This window comes from Narcine bancroftii, chromosome 1, assembly GCF_036971445.1.
Source record: "Narcine bancroftii isolate sNarBan1 chromosome 1, sNarBan1.hap1, whole genome shotgun sequence".
Lineage (NCBI taxonomy): Eukaryota > Metazoa > Chordata > Chondrichthyes > Torpediniformes > Narcinidae > Narcine > Narcine bancroftii.
The window spans coordinates 490,051,520-490,078,020 of NC_091469.1; the positions used below are offsets into that span (position 1 = coordinate 490,051,520).

Below are 26,501 nucleotides of genomic sequence, written 5' to 3' on the forward strand. Positions count from 1 at the left end.
GTGACAGACAGCCACGGAATAACATCATGCTGTTACAATATCAAAATGGTAAAGAGAGAGACAGCTCCATACTGTCCAGCTCCCAGTGTGGATATCAAATCAAATGCTTACCCTTTCATATATTCCAATGACTTTCCCAGATGCAAGGTCTCCATTGTTTTGCAAATTCAACGCGAAAGCAGCACGCTGCTGATTTCCATACTCCCCTGACCATCATTCCCCAAGTCCCAAATGATCCCTGATTACAAGCCTCTTTGGCAATGCCAGCGAGCGATCATTTGAGCAGGTACAAATTTGGGCGTGGAATCAGAATCCAACAGTGAGTGCCTTTGGATCTCTGCCCGTATCATTCTACCAACACCTTGATAACAGGTGCTTCTGCTCTCCAATACCCTTTTTCTGGAAATTCTGTGCTTCATCCATGAGCATCATTGGAAAAAGCTGGCACTTGACCAGGAACTATCAGGCAAGGACTGCCCTGATTCGAACCCAGCTTGAGGCAACAGTAGAATGGATGAGAGGAGCCATTCTCAATCTTTCTTCAACTTTACCCCCTTTTGTATTCTGCTCAAAAGTTATGGGCTCTTTCCTGTGAAGCAGTCAAGTTAATAAACTTCTCTCCTACCAACTATGTAAAAAACAAAAAATATTTATGTCACGTGAGGTGAAAGGAAAACTAGACTTTTACCCCTTGAGGGACAGCAGAGCCACCACTGAAAATGGCTAGACCAGTGTCAAACAATCCACTGGAGCAACTCAGCAGGGTCAAGGAACATATAACCATAAAATGCTTCAGGACAGAAAACAGGGTATTCGGCCCCTCTAGTCTGTGCCGACCATTGTTCGGCTAGTCCCAATAGCCTGCTCCCATTCCATAACCCTCCAGACTCCTCCCATCCATGTATCGATCCAATTTATTCTTAAAACTCAATATCGTCCATTCCCACCACATCAGATGGGAGTTCCACACTCCCACCACTCTCTGAATGAAGAAGTTCCCCCAAACCTTTCCCCTTTCACCCTAAAGCCACGTCCTCTCGTATTTATCTCTCCTAATCTCAGTGGAAAGAGCCTATTTGCATTTACTCTGTCTATACCCCTCATAATTTTGTAAACCTCTATCAAATTTCCCCTCATTCTTCTTCGTTCCAAGGAATAAAGTCTTAGCCTGTTTAATCTTTCCCTGTAACTCAACCCTTTTTTTTTTAAATTTTTTATTTTTCACACCATAAACCACATTGACCATGATACATACATTTTCCTTTTCAAATATATAGTGCCATTTTCTCCCCCCCTCCCTCCTCCCATCCCACCCTCCCTACCTCCCCCCCCATCCATTTAAAGTACAAAATCTAAGATACATTAAACCAGTCAAACAATGTTGTCATTGAATAAAAATAAACAAGAAATTCCACTGAGTCAATTTTTTTCATTTCCTTCTCCTTTCGTTAATTTAGGTAGTGAATGTCCCCGGTAGGTTTTCTCTATTATGTTTCATGTATGGCTCCCATATTTGTTCAAATATTTCAATATTATTTCTTAAACTATATGTTATTTTTTCTAATGGAATACATTTATTCATTTCTATATACCATTGTATTTTCAAATTATCTTCCAATTTCCAGGCTGACATAATACATTTTTTTGCTACGGCTAGAGCTATCTTAACAAATCTTTTTTGTGCACCATCCAAATCAATTCCAAATTCTTTGTTTTTTATGTTACTTAGGAGGAAGATAACTCAACCCTTGAAGACCCATCAACATCCTAGTAAATCTTCTCTGCACTCTTTCAATCTTATGGATATCCTTCCTGTAGCCAGGTGACCAGAACTCCACACAATATTCCAAATTTGGCCTCACCAATGTCTTATATAACTTCAACACAACATCCCAACTCCTATATTCAATACTTTGATTTAAAAAGGCTAAGATACCAAAAGCTTTCTTTACGACCCTGTGCACTTGCGACGCCTCTTTCAGGGTACAATGTATCCATATTCCCAGATCTCTCTGCTCCTCCACACATTTAAGTGCCCTACCATTTACAGGGTATGTCCTTCCTTTTTTTATGAACATTTTATTTATAGTTTTACAGACTCGTATTAATTAACCAAGTGTTATAGGGGAACGATCATCCCCTTTTACAGATCTTTGTTTGCTTAGTCCTCCCTTTTCCTCCTCCCCACCCCCGTTGTTCACCCTCCCTCCCATTCAACCCAAGCAAAAACATAAAAATCAATTGTTAGAAATAATAATGCAAATATATAAGGAGGGAAAGAAGGGGAAAATAAAAGGGGCGGGGGGAGCCAGCAGGATTTCCAAGTTGTTTCCTCGTTCTCAGTGTTTCAGGGCTTGTTCCTGTTGAGAAAGGCTCTGCGTCTGCATCTCCGTGTTCCATTGTACGGTGCTTAGCTGAGAGTCAGATTTCCAGGTAACCATCATGCATTTCCTGGCGACCTTCACTAATTGAATTTGATGTTTAGATGATCTTGGACACACATCCGTAATGTCCCCTAGCAGGAATAAGGCTGTGTCCTGCGGATATTCCACCACTGTGATTTTTTTTTCAAAATGTCCCCTAATTCTACCCCTCACTCATTGAATGCATAAAAATTGTATTGCATCAGTCTATATCTGGCGTTAATAACCACCTTCATGCTGTCTCAGCAAAGGTCAGACCAGCATCGTTCAGGAATTGTTGTTCCCAAATCCAACTCCCATCTTTGCCTCGCCTTGGAGGGACTAGATTTACTCTTCCAAAGTGCAACACCTCACACTTGTCTGCATTAAACTCCATCATCCATTTACTGGCCCATTCTCCCAGTTGGACAAGATCCCTCTGCAAGCTTTGAAAACCTTCCTCACTCTCCACAACACCTCCAATCTTAGTGTCATCTGCAAACTTTCTGATCCAATTTACCACATTATCATCCAGATCATTGATATAAACAACAAGCAACAATAGTCCCAACACAGATCCCTGAGGCCCACCATTTGTCATAGGCCTCCAGTATGAGAAGCAACCAGCTACTGAAGGCCTTACTAAAGTCCATGTAGACAACATCCAGATCTTTTTCCTCATCTACCTTCTTGGTAACTTCCTCAAAAAACACTACAAGATTTGTTAAACATGACCTACCGTGCACAAAGCCATGCTGACTGTCCTTAATCAGGCCATGCTGTCCAAATACCTATATTACCCATTTCTCAGAACTCCTTCCAATAATTTACCTGCTACTGATGTCAGGCTCACTGGCCTATAGTTACCTGGTTTACTTTTGCAGCCTTTCTTAAACAGTGGGACAACACGAACGACCCTCTAATCCTCCTGCACCTCTCCTGTGGCTAAGAACATTTTGAATATATCTGTCAGGGCCCCTCCAATTTCAACTTGTCTCCTTCAAGGTCAGAGAGAATATCATATCTGACCCAGGGGATTTGTCTACCTTTATTTGCTGTAAGACAGCAATCACCTTCTCCTCCTCAATCTCCATAGGTTTCATGACCCTTCCATTTCTTTCCCTTCCATCGGTGTGAACTACACCAGTTTCCTGAGTAAACACTGATACAAAAATACTATTTATCTCTCTCACTTCATGAGGCTCCACATGTAGTTGACCACTGATTTTGTAGGGGACCAATTTGGTTCCTTGTTATCCTCTAACACTTAATATACTTGTAGAAACCCTTCGGATTTACCTTCACATTATCTGCCAATGCCTTCTTTATGCCATCTGTGATGGTTGACATTTCAGGCCAAGACCTTGCATCGGAACATGATCCAAACTGCAATAATCGCTCTGCCTCCACAGATGCTGTCTGGCCAGCTGAGTTCCTCCCATGGTTTATTTTTGTTTGCTCTAGATTACAGCATGCAGTCTCTAGTACAACAGACTAGTCCTGATTTGACTTGTAGTTAGTGGACAGAGCATGGGATTCAGCTAGTCTTTGAGAATGGTGTGGATGAGTCACATTTAAAACAAAAATAAAGGTTATATTGCAGAGTAAACCAGAAGGGAACAAGGAACCAAATGACAACCTTCAAATTTTAAACCCCTTGAACCAAGGAAAAAGCAAGCTTGAAAAAGAGCCAAATAAAACTGAGTCCAAATGAACCTCTTCAAACCAATCTAGGTCCTGGATGTCTGCTCGGACAGTGGCAAAAAGGTACTGACATGCACTGACCCGTCATAGAGTTGGTAGAATTAGTTTTAGAATGCACGCTTCAGACTTTCTCCAAGAAAGATTTGAAGCATTTTAATCCTAATTAACAGAAGAACTCAACATAAGAACATCCTCTGTTTCCCCCCCCCCCAACATAATATGATCATCTGGTGAACTACAGGTCAGTGCAGGATCCGTGTGGTACCATTTCTGACCAATAACTTAATGACTTATTGCCTGCATCTCACTTCTCTGCAAATGTTTGGATTTATGAATTTCTGCTGGAGCCTCGATATTAAATTTAATGTTAAACCATTGATAAAACAGAGCCATAACCTTTCATTGGAAAGAATTGTCAATGCAAGGAATGGATGAATATCCAATATGAAAACAGAGATATTCTTATTTGATTGATTTGAAGAGATGAGAATTTATTGTTTTGCACGCAAGGACACACAGATGCACTGAAATTCTTCCTTGCTGCAGCCACACAAGAACATAAAATGCACCAACGGCATTACTACAATGCATTGCATTAAGGATGAGAGGTGACTTCATAGAGGGCTGCAAGATTATAAGAGGGTGGACGGCCAGTACCTTTTTCCCAGGGTGAAAGAAGCAAACACCAGAGGACGCGCATAAGGTGAGAGTAGGAAAGTTTAGGGGAGGCATTTTTTCCATACAGAGTGCTGGATGCCTAGATGGTGGTGGTGGAGGCTGGTACAATTTGGACACTAATAAGAATTTGACAGGCACATGAAAATAAAAATAGAGGGTTATGAGGAATGGAAGGTCTAGTTTATTGAGTAGGTTTACATGGGTAAGCACAAAACTGTGGGCTGAAGGCCTGTACTGTGCTGTAAAGTTCGATGCTCTATGTTCTATACTGCCACAATATGCAGAACAAAAAAAGAGAAAGGATAAAAGGTTAGATCGATAAATATTCACAGTTGCAATTAGTGCAAGAAAAAACATTGAAGGGTTTGAAGTGAGCAAGAGACCAGTTGGGATATTTAGGTGACAAGTGAAGGCTAGAATTAGCTCCTTTTACACAGCCCCTTCAAGGTGGGAATATTGTGCCTTTATTGCATGAACATGGAATTGGGGGGCTCATTATAGTCCCACCTTCAAGTCAGCAGTGGAGGTAATCAAAGTGCTGAATAACGTTATACTGGCGTTGTTGGTTCAGTGTCAAAAAGCAAAGCTGGCTTAATGACTGGTCTTCTTTACGGCAGTACACTATTGTGGGATCTCTTTGTAAAAAGGGCTACGTGTGGGATATTGAAGGGTAAAGGAAGCAGGAATGGGAATGGACTGTGTGTTACTTGATTATAGATACGTTTATACTGGAAGTAACATTTTTAAAAAATATCGGGAATTAAACCAGACATCTTGTGGAAAATACAGCTCTGAAGAAGTAACTCATCCAGTTCTGTGAATCAACTTAAGCTTTTTGAACCACAAGCTGAAGTTTTCAAACTGCAAAAATGGATTTAAACCAAATCCTCAGGCTCTGATCAAGATATAAGATGCTGGTTTACTACATCCCTGGCACGGCCAGCAACTACAAACACGTGAAATGCCCCAGGGCTGAGAAAAGCCCAGGTAAAGGGTTAAAAAGAGAAAGAAGTGTTTCACAGAGATCTCCCTAGAACGCCCCCGACTGAATCCCGCCTCCAACTTATAAAAACCTGATCTCAGCGAAGCCTGAAACACTTGGAGAAAGATATAAAGAGAGAAAGATATAGAGGTAAAAGGAGAGAGAGAAAGAGAGAGCAAAAGAGAAATAGAGACAGAGAAATAGAAATATAGAGGGAGGGCTAGAAAGAGAGAAAGGGAGAAAAAGGTAAGAGGTAGACAAAAAGAAATAACCAAATTAAAGTGGAAAAAAATTTATCTTGGTAGGGGAAGAGGGTCTGACAGTGACCCAAATATGAATTTTTGAAAATTGTCTCTTATTTTATTGGATCTAAACCTTTGGGTTTTGAGGGACAGAAAAGGAAAGCTGCTGGGGAGACACTCCGGGTGAATAAATCCTGCTTGAGCACTAATGTCTTTTGCCATGCTGAGATCGGTGCCCAGCCGTTGCCTCTACCCGGAGATCGGCATGCTGTCAGAAGGAGATGAGGAACTCGACAGTGAGAGCTCGGGCTCAGAGACATCTTTCAGCCTAGGACCTTACGGTGGTGGAGGAGGAAAGAGGAAAAGGAAAGTCAGGGTGCCAGGAGTCATTAGGCAGAGACAAGCTGCAAATGCCAGAGAGAGAGACAGGACCAACAGTGTGAACACGGCTTTCACAGCCCTCCGGACCCTCATCCCCACCGAGCCCGCTGATAGGAAACTCTCCAAAATAGAGACGCTGCGACTGGCTTCAAGTTACATCTCGCACCTGGGAAACGTGCTGCTGCTGGGAGAAGCTGGCGATGGACAACCCTGCCATACGAGCACGTCCAGCTACTACCCTGGCACCAGGGTCACTGAGTCCGAGAATAGCCAGCCCAAACAGATCTGCACTTTCTGTCTGAGCAACCAAAGAAGGATGGTAGGTACAAACTTTCCTCACTCTCGTGGGCATGTGAAACCTGTCGGCTCTAGTCTACCTCTAACCTGTACCCAGGTTCCCTCTGTCTGCATCCAATCTCCCACACAAATAACACGCAGGGCTACCTTTGAAACTCATTGTGTTTATTTTTCCCAGATGTGTAAAATTTCAACCTGTACTGCAGAACTTGGAGTTTACGTTAAGGCTAAAGTAGCACAAAAGAGAATTTCCAATGAATCTCAACCACAAAACTTTAAGCATCTCTGTCCCAAATCTCCAAATAATTTAAGCGGTTTTCCATCTCATAAGTAAAAACACACAGAAAGCTGGAGGAACTCAGCTGGTCTCGCAGTCTCCATCAGAGGTACACAAATTAACTCTACAGCAACTCACACTACCATCCTTCTACACAGACAAGCACTTCAGGCAACAAACAATTCTGAACAAAGTGCAAGGTGCAAGAAGCAGCCCTAAGCCTGGCCCGACCTTCAACAAAATCCAAAACATCGGCTTTAGTGCAAATCTAATGGTACACGAGTACTTAATTCACGTGCATCTAGGAGTGTGCTGTGGTAGTATTCCCACAGACATGGTAAGCAAAGAAATTAATTCTCTGAAGTGTGATGAAGTTTTACTGCTGTGTTGGAGCAAAGCTGTCCAAGGATTTGTGCAGCTATCAGCTGCGGGTCAGTACTCTTGTCTGAGATAGAGCTTTTTGAGTTGATGTCCCAATCTGGTAATTCAAGCATGAAAGTCCAGGCTGAGATTATAGATCAGCAGGCTAAAAGAAGCTATAAAACTCAGTGTGTTCTTCTAAAATATCCTACAGTACTCTTTCCAAAGAGATGAAGGATAGCACGGTTAGTATGGCGGTTAGCGCAATGCTAGAGCAGCGCCAGCAATTGGGACCAGGGGTTCAAATCTCACGCTGTAAGGAGTCTGTACGTTCCCCCTGTGTCTGCGTGGGTTTCCTCTTGGTGCTCCGGTTTTTTTCCCCACCCTTCAAATCACACCGGGAGTTGAAGGTCAATTGGGTGTAATTGGGAGAGACGGGCTCATGGGCTGAAAGGGCCTGTTTCCGTGCTGTATGTCAAAATTAAAATTTAATTTAAATTTAACCATTTCTTCAATCAATGTTTCTAAAACAGACCATCGTCACAATAGGAGATTTCTGTGCACAAATTATTGCCACGTTTCCTCCATTGCAACATCAGCTATACCCCAAAGTATCTTATTGGCTATAAAGTATTCTGAAAGAGACAATCGTGTGAGAAATGCAAACATTTTTATTTACACCGACAACATGCAACTTAGAGAGACTCAAAACTCAATGTTTGAGATCACTTAGAAGAATATTTTTTATTGATCGGGGTCCTACTTTAATTTAACTTTCCTCACAAGCTTTTTGATCTGCCTTTCCTCGGGTTTCAAATCAACAAGAAAAATGTCTGGTTGAGTTCTGCGGCTGAGAAGGATGCACAATCCCTTTGGGCCTGCTGTGTATAAACCACAAAGAAATTTTAAGCATAAAGCACGTCTACCGCGTGCCCACTTTGTGCACAAGCAAAATACATCAGCTTCCCTCCCGGGCAATGGATGGATTTTGAACCACCATCTTTAACTTAGCGAGGCCACAAACATCCTTCAGTGCAGCCCAAAGGGATCTGCATTGTTAGCAGCCATTTCTTGAGAAAAACATTTAAACCAGAAGGCCCGTTTAAATGGATGCAAAGATTAAAAATTCAAAGATTAAAAGCAGAGTTCTCCAATCTTCGTTTCACCGTCAAATTACATAAGACACCATCAAAAACACATTAATTGGACTGGTTTTTTTTTTGCATTGAGTTCATATCCTCCGAAATTCATGGGTTCTTGCTATCAACCCTTGGTACGTGTTTTTTCCACCAAATGATGACTGCATTTCACCTCAAAAATGGGGTCGATTCATGGACTTTATACAAAAAGTCAACTGTCTCTTTACCTCCACTGAGGCTGTTCAACCCACAGAGTTCTTCCAGCAGTTTGTTTCCTGCACCACATTCCAACATCTGTTGGGTTTTAAAGGCAATTAATTGGGTTGAAGCATACCCCGATTTCTCGAGGATGCTTCTCAAAAGCAATAGCGTGCTCAATTAAAAAATTTTTTTTGCAGATTATTATCAGATTTAAATTTCAGACAAAGACATTCTATTAAAAATATTAAAATCTTTAAATTTAATTTTTAAAATTTAAACTTACAGCAATGTAACAGGCCCTTTCGGTCCATGAGCCCGTGCCGCCCTATTACACCCAATTGACCTACAACCCCTGGTACATTCAAGGACAGGAGGAAATCGGAGCCCCTGGAGGAAGGAAACCCACGCAGACACAGAGAGAATGTATAAACTCATTTCAGACCGCGCTAGATTCATACGCCAGTCCCGATGCGCGAACTACTATGGTAACTGTGCCGGCCCAAATAGACGGAAAAGGAGCAATTTTCCTCATCACTTTATGCTGCAGTTAAAAAAGGTGAATGAAAGTACTCCTACCCACACAGGATATCCTTCACTTTCTGACCATCTGAATGATTCAAATATAGCTAGGGCAAAAACACTCCATTCTGCTGCTTGGGATCTTATTAACAGAACTTGTTATCAATAGATCTGAACTGCCAGGTCCATCTACAGTCAGAGGTCCTCAATATCATGTTAGAAGGACATGGAACTTCTGCACTTAAACAAATAGAAACAGACACAACTTGTATGGTATTTCACAGCAAGGCTTGCAGGATTCAAAACAAAGAATAAAAACACTCTGCATAGTTCAAAGGGGTCGAAGTTTTTGCTTTGAGTATGAAATTCCCCTTTTGATACAAACTGATGATCCGAAACGCACAGGCTAAAAAGGTAATAAACAGATAATTTAGTAAACTTCCCAAAGGAAAAATATTGCCTTTTGGAAAGGCTGTGGTGAGACAGAACTAAATAGCTTTTTTTTAAAAAAAAAGTACCAGCCCAGTCACAACAAACCAAATGAACCCTTTTACCCTCTATGGATTCACGTTTCATTCTATAAAAATGTCAGACTGGCACTTATCCAACATCTCTCGTGTCCCTTTTAAAACTGCTCTACATCCAGTGAAGCGCCTTCAAAGAATGGTCATTATTACAAGAAAAAAAGACCCGCTTCCACACAACAAAATTCTATATCAAAGCGGTTTTCACAATTACTGGCTGAAGAAGCCCCTAATTCACCAGCTCTTCTGCAAAAGAGAAGCGCTCAGCAGAGAGAACTCACTTGTATCACCTTCGAGAGCTTTACATAAGAAATCGAAGCAGGAGTGGCCATCGATTGATTTAAGATCATGGTTCATTTCATGTTAGGCTCATCTCCACCTATCTGCCTTTTTTCCATATCCCTTAATTCTCCTACTATGCAAAAATATATCCAGTCTTGTCTTAAATGTTTTCTGAAGTAGCCTTCACTATGTCCATGGGCAGATAACTCCATAGATTCACCCCTCTCTAGGAAAACCAGTTCATTCTCATCTCCACCTTCAATCGACTCCCCTGAATTTTGAGGCTATGCTCCTTAGTTCTCATCTCACCTATCAATGGATTAAAAAAAAAAGCAACCTCTATCTATGTCTTTCATATTTTAAATGTTTCCATAAGATCCCCTCTAATTCTTCTAAACTCTAGCAAGTATAGTCCCAGGACAATTCATTCTCTCCTCATAGACTAACCCTCCTCATCTCTGGAATCAATCTACTGAAGCTCCTCTGCAGTCTCCGAGGCCAGTAAATCCTTTCTCAAGTAAGGAGACCAGAATTCCATGCAGTACTCCAGATGCAGCCTCACCAGTATCCTGTACAGTTGCAGCATAAACACCCTGCCGATAAAATAAGACGACCAATGTGACACCAAGGCACAAGTCAAATTTACTCCCATGTCAATGCAACAAAAGCATCACGAGGCCAATCAATGCTTTGTCCCTACGTTGTCATTCAGTACTTTGACTTCAGGATTGCTTTCATACATTAACCCCGTTGCCAAAAATCCTCATTCTCTGCTGGATGTTGCCGTTGCCGGGTCTTGAGCATCTTAGTTACAGGGAAAGATTAAACAGGTTTGGACTTTATTCCCTGGAGCGTAGGAGAATGAGGGGAGATTTGATCAAGGTATTTAAAATTAGGAGGGGTACAGATAAAGTGAAACACGAAAGTCTGCAGCCGCTGAGATTCTAGTAAAAACACAGAAATGCTGGAGGATCTCAGCTGGTCTCACAGTGACCATAGAAGGTAAAGATATATAAGAGATGTTTCAGGCCTGAGCCCTTATTCACAGGAGATGCAAGTAGGCTTTTTCTACCGAGTTTAGGTAAGATACAAACCAGAGGACATGGATTATGGGGAATTTCTTCAACGAACGAAAGGAAAGATAGCAATAAGGTAGAAAGAGTGCAGAGATCTACTCAGATGTTGTCCTGACTTCAGGAATTGAGTTACAGGGAAAGGTTAAACAGATGAGGACTTTATTCTTTGGAGTGCAGAAGAATGAGGGGAGATTTGATAGAAGTGTTAAAAATTATGAGGGGCATAAACACAGTAAACGTAGATAGGCTTTTCACTGAGGGTAGGTGAGATACAAACCAGATGACATGGGTTAAGAGTAAAAGAGGAAATGTTTAGGAAGAACATGAGGGGGAACGTCTTCACACAGAGAGTGGTGGGGGTGTGGAACAAGCTGCCAGCTGAGTTGATGAATGTGGGCTCAATTTTAACATTTAAGAAGAATTTAGACAGGTACATGGATGGGAGAGGGATGGAGGGTTAGGAACAGGTGAAGGTCAATAGGACTAGGCACAGACAAGAAGGGGCCTGTTTCTGTGGTGTAACGTTCTATGGTGGGAGTGTGGAATGAAGTGGTGAATGAGGGCTCAATTTTAATATTTTAAGAAGATTCTGGATGGGTCCGTGGATGGGAGGGGTAGGGAGGGAGATGGACTGGGTGCAGGTCAGTAGGACTAGGCAAAAAAAAAAGTTTGACACAGACTAGAAGGACCTGTTTTCTGTGCTTATAATGTTCTCTAGTTTTATGTTTGCTGAAACTGAGTTTCCAATTGAGAAGAAAATTCTACAGACACATCACCCTCATCTTATTTTAAGAGGCCAGCCATCCAGGATTGAGATAGCAAGTTCTTGACTTCACAGTCAAAGGAAACACCACATTGATCTTCTTAAAGCTCTTTAGAAATGTTATTAATTTCTTATATTTTCTTCTGAGACATTTTAAAAAAGGTTACAAGAGATATTTCAACCCATCACATCTATGCTCCAGCTCCCAACATTCCCCTCAGTCTTACCCACACCCCATCGTAACCATTTCTTGCTCACATACCCATCAACTCCACACCGATTCTCCACTCAGGGCAATTTACAGCAGCCAATTAACTGACCAATTTGCTCACCTTGGGGTGGCAAGGGGGAACCAGAGCACAAGGGGAAAATTCACACAGCACAAGGTCAAGATTGATCCTGGACAGTTGGATTTATAGAGTTTAATAAGGTTTAATCGGCCAACTCTTGCTTAATCTCTCCTCATACAAGAAAATGGTCATGCAGGAATCAATCTGCACTTGCGCAAATTCAAAGAATAGAATCAGTCACAGAGCTCCGACACAGGTCCCTTGGCCCAACTTGAACTTGTGGATCAAAAGAATTACTCTCGTGTTTGGCTTATATCCCTCCAAATCGATGCTTCCAAATGTTCCTTAAATGTCGCAACAGTACCTGTCTCAACCACCTCCTCTGGCAGCTTGTTCCATACACTCACCACCCTCTGTGTAAAAGGATGCCCCTCAGGTATCCATTAAATCTCTCCCCTTCACTTAAAATTGATTCCCCGTCAGTGGGCAAAGGACTCGGTGAGTTCACCTGATGTAGTCAGCCGATATAAGCAGTTGAGACTGAAGCAAATCATGACCTCACCTCGGATCCATGGTCCCCAGAATCAATTCAAGCTTTCACTTATTGTCTTGGAAAGAGACTCAAAAACCAAGGACGAGAATTCGACAAGCTTCAATGGTGAACTCTCACTTTGTCCTGTTGAAGGAGGTGCTGAAAAGGCAATGCTCACTTTTTCGCCCACCTCATCCAAACTGCTGAAGTAGATGAATTTAACCAAACCTTTAAGAACAGCAGAGACAAAGCTTGCTCTGCAGTCATTCGACATTGGATAGTATCAATGAAGTACATCGATAATTTTACACCATTTCACCTCACTCCTGATGACAACAGCCAGTCATTTGTACCCTCTTCAAGAGTTTTGATCAGAAAGCCAATTTCAAATCTAAACAGCAGGTGACAGATGGCCTAAGTCACTGGATGAGTGAAACACGAAAGTCTGCAGACATAGAGATTGAAGTAAAAATAAATGCTGGAGAAACTCAGTGGGTCAAATAGTGTATTTATAAAGGAAAAGAAAGATACAGAAACAACTGTTTCGGGCCTGAGCCTTGTTATTAAGGCATGAGCAAAATGTTGACAGGCCCCTGAATAAAATGGAGGTGGGGGGTGGGGGAAATTAAAGGCCCATGGACAAGAGGTGGATAAGGGAGGGAGGGCACGATAAAACATGGGGGGGAGGAAGGGATAGCTCTATGAATAGAGGGCAGGAAGTGGAGAATTGGAGGAAAGGAGACAGATGGATAGGTAAGAGAGGGGCAGCAGGAAGTGGTAGAAACATAGAAAATAGGAGCAGGAGTAGGTCATTCGACCCTTCGAGCCTGCTCCGTCATTTAACGAGATCATGGCTGATCTTAAAGTTCAGTACCCTGTCCCCGCCTTCTCTCCGTAACCTTTAATACCCTTATACTGAAGGAATAGATCTAATTCCCTCTTAAATAGATTGAATGAACCTGCCTCTACTGCCCTCTGTGGCAATGAATTCCACAGATTCACCACCCTCTGGGTCAAGAAATTCCTCCTCATCTCGGTCCTAAATGGTTTGCCTATTATCCTCAAACCATGGCCCCGGGTTCTGGATTTTCCCATCCTTGGAAACATCCCATCTGCATCCATTCTGTCCAGTCCTGCCAGAATTTTATACGTCTCTATGAGATCCCCTCTCAATCTTCTAAACTCCAGCGAGTACAATCCCAATTTGCGCAATCTTTCCTCATAAGTCATTCCTGCCCTTCCAGGTATCAGCCTGGTGAATCGCCTTTGCACTCCCTCCATTGCAAGAACATCCTTCCTTAGATAAGGTGACCAAAACTGCACACAATACTTCAGGTGGGGTCTCACCAAGGCCCTGTACAGCTGCAGTAAGGGATCCTTGTTCCTAGACTCAAACCCTCTTGACATGAAGGCCAACATACCATAGAAATCACTGGATGAGCTTTGATTTAATAGTAGCAGCTCTGGTAATCGCATTGTTTCTCCTCACTACCTATCTATTTTCCCTCACATTATTCTGCACAACTGGAAGAAGGACAGCCTCTAGAATTTTGTTGCCTATTCAAACAAGTAAAGAGCATATCCTAAGAGCACACTCCTCTTTGTCACTGCACGCTAGCTCTCACCTTATCTGATTTTATTTATTATGTTATATTTCATTGCCCAGGCTCCTTCTTGAGCCCTCAGGACACTGGGAAAACAAGAGAAAAACTTGCTTTCCATAGAGTAGATGTAGAAATGTTTCCCATGGTGGGAGAGTCTCGGACAAGAGGGCACATCTTCAGGATCGAAGGATGTCCACTTAGAACCGAGATGCGGAGGAATTTATTCAGCCAGAGGGTGGTGAATCTGTGGAATTTGTTGTCACAGGCGGTTGTGGAGGCCAGATCATTGGGTGTATTTAAGGCAGCGATTGATAGGTTCTTGATTAGTCAGGGTATCAAAGTTTATGGGGTTAAGGCCAGGCAGAGGGACTCAGCAGGAGAATGGATCAGCTCATGATTAAATGGCGGGGCAGACGTGAGAGCTGAATAACCTACTCCTTGAGATCTTACAAAAATAAAGCAGATCCTTTTCTCACTCCCTTTGCCCTCAATACAACTAAGCAATTATTCCATCATCCATTATCTCCTGTTACATGTTGAATGGAAGTGATAGATTTTAAAAAATGTCAAGATAAAGTAAAATTTCACTATTAAACGTTGTCAAATTCCTACCATTAGTTTTCAAGACTCTTTCTTGAATGGTGCAAGCTAGTTGAAAGAGTGCTTTTACAAATGCTTAGTAAATCACGGCTAGTTCAGCCACAAAACAGACAACCAGCAACAAGAAGATCACCCAACATAGGTGCCATGATGGATCATTTGTGCCGTAAACTGAAATGGTTTTGTAGGAGATAAAACGCTGAAAAAAATGTGCTGAATTAGTAAACCTCCTCCAACCCAGGAAGGGATTGGCAACTTATGCAAGTATCCATTTTGTGCTTGCTTTAAAAAAAGGATTCTTTAATGTTGAAGCATTAGATAAGAGTTTGAGATACAATCACATGCCTTACTACAGATACTGGGTAGCCTACAAAATGATAATCAACTGTGGGATTGTGCAGTGTGAATACACAACAGCACCTGACAGCCTGCGATTGTCTGATCTTGGAAGCTAAGCAGGCGCAGGCCTGGTCAGTGCTTGGAGGGATGACTGCTCGGAACACCAGGGGCTGTAGATTTCTGTGAGGGGCGCTGGACAAAGTGGCGACTCAGTCTGCCCGCCTTACAGGAGACAAAAGTTAAAGAATTTCATGTATGTTACATTCTAAATGTAATATTATGTGACAAGAATGGAACCTTTACCTTTACAATCAGTCCCCCAAAATAATGAAGGCGCTGAATTACCCATATTCTGCCTTTCTGCAGAAACTTGGGTTTTATTGCAAAGTTTCAAACCAACTCTTATCGCTCTGACCCATTTTTGCGGGTGATTTAAAGGTGTGATCATCACCACATCATCTGGATTGAAGCCAAGAGTACAAGGCAGACATTTAATAAACCATGGAGAAACTCTGTCACTCCCAGATTTCTTCATAAAATAAGAAGAGAGATTCAGAACTCAAAACAGTAGATGGAAAGTAGGGAAGTGACACAAAGTGAGGAGTTCTTGAGGACACCTAGCACAGCACATGGAGTTCAATGCTCATCAAATTTTAAACAAAGCCATCTGAGTTGTGAGATTGTCTGGGCTCATAATCCTTCTCAACTCAAGTTCTCCAACCTGGGGGTAAGATAAAAGTCTCTATTCGGCCGAGATGTCAAGGATAAAGCAGGCTGTTGAGAACTAGTAATTGAAGTTAAACCTCCCCTCACCCAAAGTGTACCTTAGACAAATCAAACTGAAAAATATAGCTAATGTGTAAATTTTCTTGTTTACCTCTAAATAGACAAGACATACCATATATAATCATGTAATCGTCCAATTTTTTGGTTCAAATTGGAGGGGGGGGTGCCTCGACTTTTACATGATTCATATCTTTGACTGTGTTAAGTTCCTGCATTGCTCAAGGCTTTGGGAGCTCCAATGGGCAGGCGGCCAGGGTGGGGGGTGGGGGGGAACTGCAGTCAGGGCCACAAAAAAAGTGGGGGGAGGAGTCAACTTTTACACGGGTCAAATTTCAGATATATTGTCAGAATACATACATGACATCACATACAACCCTGAGATTCCTGTGGCCATATGAAAACATGGGATTTTTGGGACAAAAAAAGTGGGATCAACGACTACACAATTTCAAGGACTACATGAATATATATGGTATTTATTGATAGTTGGAAGAATTAAGTGGGTTAGCCTTTCCCTTTGAACCTTTGCAAACTGCACAGAGCAGCAGTAAGCCATCACCTGGAACAAAAGTAAGCTGCAAACCCAACCAACCCCCTTACACCCATCATGGACTCCATCCACTTCTCCCACTGCTCAGGAAAGACAGCCAACAGCTTGAAGGAACCGTTACTCCCTCAACACGTACTCATCTCCCTTCTCCTATCAGGGAAAAGGCCCAAGTATGCAAAAGCCTGCTCCAACAGGCTGAAAGAAAGTTTCTTCCCCTCAGCCATCAGGCTCCTGAATTAGCCCCACAACAGTGTCATCATGGCTGCCCTTCCTTGGAGATAAATTACCTTTCATTGTAACTCTATAGGGCCATAATTGGTGCTGCATACCCAGCTGCACGAATGTTAAAAGCATCCTACTGGGTTGCTTGGAGAAGGCCCTTTCTCGGTCTTCCAAGTATAATGTGACAACTCTCATCAAAACTGGGAGCAGTAAAATCTGCAACTGAAAGGGTTAAGCTACAGCTATGAAATTTTATACGTTTCAGTCAGGAACGTTTGACCACTCTTGGACTGCTCTCCTTGGAGTTCAGAAGCATGAGGGGGTGCTTGTAGAAGCATTTTGAATGTGGAAAACCCTGCTGGACAGAGGAGGTGTTTCCCATGGGGGAAGAGTCTAGGACAACTTCAGGATTGAAAGGTGCCCACTTAAAAGTGATGTGGAGGGATTTCTTTGGCCTCTGGAATTTGCTACCATGGGTGGCTATGGAGGACGGGTCGTTGGGTGTGTTTCAGTAGAGATTGATAAGTATCCGAATAGTCAGGGTATCAAAGGCTATGGAGAGAAGGCAGGAGAATCAGGCTGAGTGGGAGAATGGTTCAGCTCATAATGGTATGGTGGAGCTGACTCAACAGGCCAAATGACTCACTCTGCTCCTATATCTGATGGTCTTAATGAAGACCAACGTGCTGACCAATTTGTTGTGCAGTTCCAGTAATTTATGTGCTCTACTTCCAGCATTGTCTCTACCGAGCTTATCTGTTTGGGAGAATAATAATTCCATTACTTGATCAGTAAGCGAGAGAATGAAAGCTTAACCTCCACCTCAGTTATCCAAAATATTTTAACAATCTATTTAGTGATGGTAAAAAAAAAACAGCCAAGGTCGCTGTAAAAATCTAATGGCTCACTTAATGCCTTGCGAAGAAAGAAATCCGTGCCCTTGTCCTATCAGATTTATAGGTGGAGGACTTTGGGTAGAAAACCGCCCAGCCAAATCAACCTGTTGTAAAGAATAAAAGTTTCTGCATCACATAAACCACATCGAGGGAAGAAAATCCCCATTATCTCCCGTCAAGATAGTGTAGCATTTCACAATTTTCAGCCAATATTTGTAGCAAAAAAATCAGTTCCTTGATGAGGTTTTAAATTATTTTTTTTAAATCAGACGTATGGCATGGTTACGAGTCCTTCTGGCCCACGAGGCCATGCCACCCAAATGTACTAATCTACCTACAATCTCCATGTGCTTTGAAGGGTGGGAGGAAACTGGAGTACCCGGGGGAAAACCCGCGTAGATACTGGGAGAACGTACAAACTCCTTACAGACAGCGGTGATTCAAACCTGGGCTGGTGGCGCTGTAATAGCTTTGCGCTAACCGCTTCACTAATTGTGCACTCATCATTGCCTCTCCTCCCCTCTCCCACCGCCTTCACCAATCTAAAAGCAACCTAATTAATACACAGGATTTATTTTGGTCGTGGCTAAAGACCAATGAAGTATGTCATTTGTATTTTGTACTTTTGGAATCATGTTTGTCACAGATATCATGGGGGATTAATCATGTGCTGTACTGTTCTATATGCTATGTTCCATGCAGCTACTTTTATGTGTAAAAGTTCAAACACACCTTAGCACTACATCTTGATTTTTTAACAGGCGTTCATATTTAATTTAACTGTAGTCCACTGATCTCTTCAGCTTTAAAAGATTGAGGGCCAGATATCATTTTCGGAGAACACAAGAATAATTATACTTGAGGAAGAGGGGAGAAAAACAAAAGTTATTGCCAGGAAAGAGTGGGTGTAATTGAGAACACACCTGCACAAGCAATAAAATTTAAAGGCAAGGAAGAGGACACAAGCTAGACCACAACAGTGACAGACACGCCCAATTATCTTTTACGGATGGTAGCAGCGATTCAATCAGTTTACTAGTATCTGGGACTATTGATTCAGAACAAAAATTGACGTTCCACCACAGCCATTAGAGAGTTTACCATAAACTGCTTAACTACGTAAATTTGAAAAGTCTTGTGAATGTTAATGATAAATCTGTTGGTTGTTGCAAGATACATACAAGCAACGTCCACATGGAATAAAAGCAGCTGCAGCAATATTGGTAGAAAATTGGCTACAATTTAAATTTAGACATACAGCACGGTAACCGGCCCTTCTGGACAATGAACCCGCACCAGTCAAATACTCCAATTAACCTGCTTTGAAAGATGAGAGGAAACCAGAGCACCCGGAGGAAGCCCAAGCAGACATGGGTGGGGAGAATGTACAAACTCCTTACAGACTGCACAGTATACAAACCCGGGGTGCTGGTGTTGTAGTAGTGATGCATTAACCACTGCACTATCTGTGCTGCCACAGGCAAGTAACAGGCAAAACAGAGTGGTCATAAAAAGACTGTTTACCTAATTGGAGATTATTGCATGGTGGAGTTCCCTATTGCTCAGAGGGTTGATGCTTGTCTCAAAATATATGAACAATTAGAACTGGGGTGCAGAGGGCACGATGGTCAAACGTGCAGATATCAAAATGTGGATATTCAGTGAACCAGCAGGCGAAGTTGGGGGCGGGGGGAGGGGAAGAGAGAAAGAGAGACAAAAAGGGAGACAGAGAGAGAAAAAGGAGGGGACGAAAAAAGGAGAGCGCAAATGGAGAGGGAGGGAGAGCGCAAACGGGGAGGGAGAGAAAACGGGGAGAGAGAGAATAGGGGGAGAAAAAAGGAGAGGGAAAGACAGAGGCTGATGAAGTGGTCAGCTCGAAGGCATGATGAGATTTAATGGTGAAATTGTGAAATCTTACATTTTTGTAGAAAGAACGTGAAAAGACAAAATCTAGATGACAATTTAAAATGGGACAAAACAAAACTCTTGGTTTAATGGCAGGGCAAGTTGAGTAAACATTAGGAGATATGGGTTTATAGAGGCAGAAAGTGGGTGAAAGGATGTCACCTTACTTGCCTGGAACATTGTGCCCAGTTGTGGGAAAGATGCAAGGGCTTTGGAGAGGGCCTTTTGGCATATTTAAGCTGGGTATATAGGCTCTTGATGAGGAAGTGAATCAAGGGTTACAGGGAGAAGCAAGAGAGAGGTGTTGAAAAGGATAGTAAATCAGCCATGATGGACTTGATGGGCCAAAAGACCCTATTCTGCTCCAATGTCATGATTTTAGAGTGCTGTAGAAATTATTTCAGTGATGAGGAACTTCAGTTCAGTGGACGCAATTAAAAAAAAAATGAAGCTATGGTCAGAAATGAGATAGAGAGATTGTTCCCATTGGCAAATTTAGACACAAGTTTAAATTTAGACATGCCCTTTTGGCCCATGAGCCTATGCCACCCAATTACACTGAATTTACCTAACTCCCCCCCCCGCCCCATCATACGTTTGGAACGGTGGGAGAAAACTGGAGCACCCAGAGGAAATCCTCGCAGACACAGGGAGAATGGACAAATTCCTTACAGAGAGCGTAGAATTCAAATCCCAGCCCTGATCACTGGTGCTGTAACTGCAATCCGCTAACCGCTACTCTAACCACAAAGGAGTCAAAAAAGAGGACATTGAATGAAAGTTAATTAAAGAACCAAAAGTGACAGGAGGGTTTAAAAAAAAATTAAACACAGTGGTTGGGTGGAGAAGTACTGTCGTGGCAGAAGAGGAGGCAAATTGTAATTACAGTATTCGGGTTAGGGTTCAGTATCCTGTCCTTCTGCAGCTCAATTTGGTACGAGTGTTGCGCTCTAACACAGGCCACAAGAATACATTGATGTGTGAACACTGCTCAGGCCATCACATAAACCAACCTCCTCTCATCTTTAGCTTCCACTGCCTCATGTAAGTTGCTAATATATTCAAGCAACCTTTCTTTTTTCCGGCCATGGCCCTCTTAGGATTCTGCTCAAAGATTATGGGTCCTCCTTCCCTGTGAAGCAGTCAGGTTTAGTTAGCTTCTGTCGTATTCCTCTCCCACCGGCTACATAATAAAAGAAATGTAAAATGTTTGTGTGAAGCAAGGTGAAAACAAGGGCTTTTACTTAAATGTTCTGTGGCCCTTGTTGAGAATGGCTGCATTCTACCAGGGTCACACTCCTCTCCCCACTTCTATCAAGTAGAAGAAACATGAGTTTAGAAGCATGAAATTCCAGATACAAGGATAACTTCTTTCCTGCTGTTATCAGTCTCCAGAATGAATCGCTCACTTGCAAAATATATTATTGTTTAACGATACTTTTCTCTGGACCTTGTACTTTATTCTAGTAACACTATAGCCTGCACCTTGTTTTATTATTGCACTGCCTGCTGTATTTATGGGTTCACTTGTCTGGAAAGCACACAAAACAAAGTTTTTCACTGTGTCTTGGGGCACATGGCAACAACCAATTCAAGTTCAGAAGGAGCTGGATAAGTATCTGAAAGGAAATATTGTGCAGGGCTGTGAGCAGAGGGCAGAGGTAGGACTACCCAAATTATTCTTGCACAGAGGCAATAGGGACTTGAGTAGAATTAATTTCTTCCATGGAAAAACTATCATGATCTGTCCACATCCTCCAATTCAATATATATATGTGTAAAATATTAAAAAGTACATTTCGGATGAGGTAAAGACCACCCTTCATCACCTTTTCTTCTCTCCACTTCCCCACCTGGCCCCTTTGTAAGTCACTTGGATTTACCCGACACCAGACACAAGGCATGTATTATTGGCCACAATAAAAACACTGGCAGCACTGTTCGCCCCTGCAACCAACTGAATGACACGGTGAGCAATTTGAACCAAATATTTGGCAAGTGTTCCCACACAGCTTTTCGCTGGAGGCAGGCATTTAGTAGGCAAATCAAACAGTGCTGATTGCAAGGTAGGATTCTCACACCTGCCCTTCAGTCAATTCTTGACCTCTGCAAAACTCAGACACAACAGAGACACTGAGGGCAAGACTGGCTCAGAGGCACAGGGACTACACTTAGACTCAAGAGATAAAGCTGGCACACACTCAAGTGGAACTCACAGAAAAGTATGATTTTTTTCCAAAATAAAACATATAAATGTAAGATTTTAATCAGAATATAAAGTGTCGTTCCCAAGCAGGCAGCTGGCGATGAAAGATGGACACAAGGTGTTAGTCTGTCAGCTGTTTGTTCTGAGCAAACCATGAAGTGGATTCGGATCCTTGTGACACACAAATGCTTCGGTCGAATTGCTGATGAGGCCTCAACCTCGGAAAAAAGCATCTGCGGAGAAAGAATATAACACCCCAACCTCGGGAATGAGCTCCTCAAGGTAAAAGGGCTGCAACATAAATTAGCTTCAGTGTTCCTGAGGCAGGCAGGGAGTCAGATTGGTACAACATTTTGACACATTCCTATGTGGCACACGATCAGTAAATTTGGACCTGAGATGCAAGCTATGCTAGCAAGGTAGACTTTACTGAACAGCCCAGGCTACTTGGAAGCAATTAAAAGGCAAACTTATAATGTGGCATTGGAAGCCACGAGTATTCCAGACTTGCTTCAGATGGCAGCTCCCCCAGCTGAAGGAAATTTGGGAATCATTTGTGTCTTTAAATCTATAGCCATGACAGCTTCTTGTGGTTCATTTCTCCAGGTTACAACCCACAAATCACTAGATACATTAAACTCATTTCCACAACCTATTGTGGAAGAACATGAACTTACAGCTATGGCCACAAGTAAAGCCAAGTATTCCTAGGACAGAAATCTACAATATAGGTAGGCCCTTCGACCCACAGTGTTGTACCAACAAAATAATAATTGCCTACAATTTCCCTATGGTGTAACCAAGATGTTCTGTGTATCTATCTTTATGTCTTAAAAGATTCTATTGTACCTGCTTCCACCAGTGTTGCCGGCAACGCATTCCACGTGTGAAGAACTTATCTCTTACATCCTTCCTGTACTTATTCCCAAGCAACTTAAAACTATGCTCCATGTGTTCGCCATTTCAACCCTGGGGAAAAGCCTCTGGTCATCCACAAAGACAGTCAATTAACCAGCTTTGTTACTGTAACGTAGCTTTCCATGTGAAGTGTTGCCTGTCCCATTCACTGCTTGACAGAGACTAGGTTTTAGTGTTTTACATTGAGAGGGGCAGGTTTTGTCCTTAGAATAGCTTTAGCTCTTTGGGAAAGCCTGTGGGTTGACTCCAAAGGCTGCACTTTCTTTTTGCAAGACTCTGTGAGCCTTTTACCAGAGGGTCGCCATGAAAGCCCAGTTGTGCACCCACACAGATTAGCTGATGCTGAAGTTGGTAGTGCCAACTTTACCGTAACTTATTTATTGTGTTCCATGGCTGCATAAAAGCAATGCCCTTTCATAGAGCTGGTGTACCCCAGGATACTGACACTCAGTCCCAGTCAGTCAACAGCCCTGATCCCATGCAACAATCTTTCACTCAGATACCTCAGGAAGGATTTGGGAGTTAATTCAGGACAATCCTGACATTCCTCTGTAGAATTGAACCAGAGCATGGATGTTTGAATTTTAGGAGGAATGAAAGCAAGTGGAGGTTTTGAGGGGGTAGTCTGAATTACCAGACCCACCAGAAAAAGAGTGGACCAGTTATCCTTCTCATGATCACTTGTAAGCCAATACTCATGAAATGCTTAAAGATGAAAGGAACCATTTCATTTCAAAAAGATAACTCACCCAGTTATTAAGGAGTAATCTACAATTTATTGCTATAATATCAAGATCCTGCTTGCAAAACCCTGGAGTCTGTTATCAAAATAATACTTTGCATCACCGCAGTGTAACTAAACCTTCCCACAGGGACAACAGAAAGTCCGCTTGCAATATCTGGATGCATTTATCATAGCAAGTCCAAAGCATATTGCTTTGTTCTAGAGAAAAGATCAATAACTGGATGTTAAACAGCACAAAGACACTGCTGACTTTAGTATCAATAAGACCATAAGACCTAGGAGCAAAAATAGGCTTTTCAGTCCATCGAGTCTGCCCCACCATTTAATCAAGAGTGGATCCATTTTCCAATTCAGCCCCATTGTCCAAAACCTTCTCCCTATATTAATACCCTTAAATATTTACTGCCTTAAATACACCCAATGAGTTGACCTCCACAACAACCCGTGGTAATACATTCCACAGATTTACCATCCTCTGGCTAAAGAAATTCCTCTGCATCTTTTCTGAGCAGAAGCTCTTCAATCCTAAAACCGTGCCTTCTTCTCCCACCATAGAAAACAAATTTTTACATTTACTCTGTCCAACCCTTTCAATATTTGAAATGTTTAAGATTCGCCCCCCCCCCCCCCCCCACCAATTCTCCTAAATTTCAACAAGAACGGGCCAAGAGCCATCAAACACTCCTCATACGATAACCCTTTCATTCCCAAAATCATCCTGGTGAACCTTCTCTGAACCCTCTCCAACATCAGCACATCCTTTCTTAAATGAGATCCCAAAACAGCTCACAATCCTCCAAGTGAGGTCTCATCAGTCCCTTATAAAGCCTCAACATCACATCCCTTCTCTTATATTCTATTCCTCTTGAAAGGAATGCCAGCTTAGCTAATCTGGACGGGCGCACAAGTGGGTCAGAATCTATACCAGCACTCTGGTTCGAGGCTCAGAGTGTTGCAAAAGAAGAATCTTGCAAAAAGCACCCTTTGCAGTCAGCCCACAGGCCTTCCCAAAGAGTGAACACTATCCCAAGGATAAAACCTGTCCCTTCCAACAGTTAACACTAGAACTTAGTCTCTGTCAAGCAGTGATGGGGAACTACAGTACAGTGCATTAATTGTCCCTGAATGTCAGGGAAGGAGTTGAGGAGGTGCAGGTTCAACAGGAGCAGGGTGGGCGTGCGGAAGGCATACGATTGAGAAAACAATCAGTCTGGAATCTCAGACTTAGCACAAAAGAATAAAATCCAGTTAGGATGGGGGAGGAATGAAACCAGAAGCTCTTGTTTTTAAATTAAGTTCTCTTGAGTCTCGGCACGAGCAAGAAAAAGATTTCCAGCCCTAGTGTTCGGTGCAGTCACAAATCAAACTAACGCATCGCACATGTCTGAAAGCTGAAGAGGTGCGATAGGAGTTTTCACTGTGTGGTTTTTCCAGCCTCAGCTTCCTGAGCTGTCAAATGTCTCCATCAAATTACTCGGGTGAAGGTGGCGGGAGATCGAAAAATATTAAATCCGGGAACAGAGGAGAGACAGGAAAGTGAATTAAACAAAGGAAAGGAAAAGTGAGAACAGAGGGAAAGGTGGAGATAGCATGCAGAGGTAACCCTGTGTCAACACCCATCCACTTGGTAAATAACAGGATTTTTTCCATCTTGCGTATATTCATATTTCGGGGCAACCTGATTCATTTGAAAGTTTCCAGATAGGTTTGAGAACCTCACAATACGATGGCCTGGTTGGTCACATTCATGGAAGGACAATATCAAAGGAAGGGCGAGGGGGAATTACATTTCAATTTTTGAACAGAAACAAGCTCCTGGGTAACGATTCTTAAGTCAATTGGAACAACTCAGGGAAACTCTCATTCTCTCAAGAGCGCACTCTTCCTTCACTAGAAACTTTCTGCTTGCACCCCATATACAATCAAGTGCAAGTTTCCCCGAGTTAAAAAAAATCGCCACTGAATCTCCACTAGACACCAAGAGGCAAAAGGAGATTTCATCAAGTTGCTGCAAAAAATCATGGGTGGGTGGATAGAGTTATTGTAACTCAGTTTTGTGGTTAACCCCTCACAGCTGAGGAGCAGCTCTAGAAAGGTAGAAGGTAGAGTTGCAGAAGGTAATGGAGAACAAACTCAAAATCAAGTTAAACAGGAAACTCAAAATCAAGTTCCTTTCTTTCTACAGAACAAAGATCGTGACAGAAAGAGCACCATCCGAAGTTAACAATGGAATGTGCAGCGCAGCCCGAGATGCTGGATGAGCACAGCAGACTCAAAGGAAGACCAATCAACCTTGCATCCGAGGATGGGAGAAAATAAAGGAGCGGTGAAGACAGTTCTAAAAATTTGCAGCAAATTGATGTTGAACAAAACCTTTCTTTACCCTTGGGCTGTGCCGGACTCTCCTCACACATCTAGGGGGTGCTGCAAAGGGCTCAGTGCTAGATAAGCACCCCCAATCTGTTCCTTGACCAAGATGCCAGAACACAGCGATTTGATCATACAGTCAAGCTGCTTTTTTAAAAATAAACACTGTTGAGTTGCTGCTGGAGGCTGACACCAGGGAGAAAATTCAAAAACAAAGTGACAAAACTACAAAAAAGTGGCTTTAAGCATTAAACTGGAACACTCACTACACAATTAACTTCGCTATCATATACTGGTTTGTAATGTAATAAATGTAATATAAAAATTCAATTTTGTACATAAAATAAAAAAACTCAACATGTCACGGTTGGTTTCTTGTCAAGGGGTTCGGCTGTGGTCCTGGCCACACCCCGGAGACTCAGCAGTTAGGAGTTCAGTATCAGAAAATTCAAATGGCCACCTCAATTAAATGAATCACAAAATGGCAAATTGTCAGCAATGTTTCTGGAAAGCACTGATCCCAGTCTGGTCTCCCCACCACTCTGGCTCCACATGAGGGTCGCATTCGGAGTGTATGATGATCCTGGACAAGGAATCCAGAGACAAGAGTTCAAATTCAACCTCACCAGCTGGACAATTTAAATTCACTTCATTAAATAAATCTGTAAAAAAAAAGCTAGAGGCAATAACGATGACTAGAAACAATTAAAATGT

The 26,501-nt window shown here is 42.3% G+C and overlaps 2 protein-coding genes across 2 annotated transcripts in view; one reads left to right on the forward strand and one right to left on the reverse strand.

Moving 5' to 3' along the window:
* bop1 (BOP1 ribosomal biogenesis factor) overlaps positions 1-26,501 on the reverse strand; it is a 273,049-nt gene that overhangs the window by 129,834 nt on the left and 116,714 nt on the right. The gene's annotated exons all lie outside the window — the stretch shown is intronic.
* scxa (scleraxis bHLH transcription factor a) lies at positions 5,940-26,077 on the forward strand. Its single transcript, XM_069917471.1, has 2 exons — positions 5,940-6,708; positions 25,606-26,077. Exons 1-2 carry the CDS (start codon positions 6,217-6,219, stop codon positions 25,642-25,644), a joined length of 531 nt encoding a protein of 176 aa, XP_069773572.1. The 5' UTR covers positions 5,940-6,216; the 3' UTR covers positions 25,645-26,077.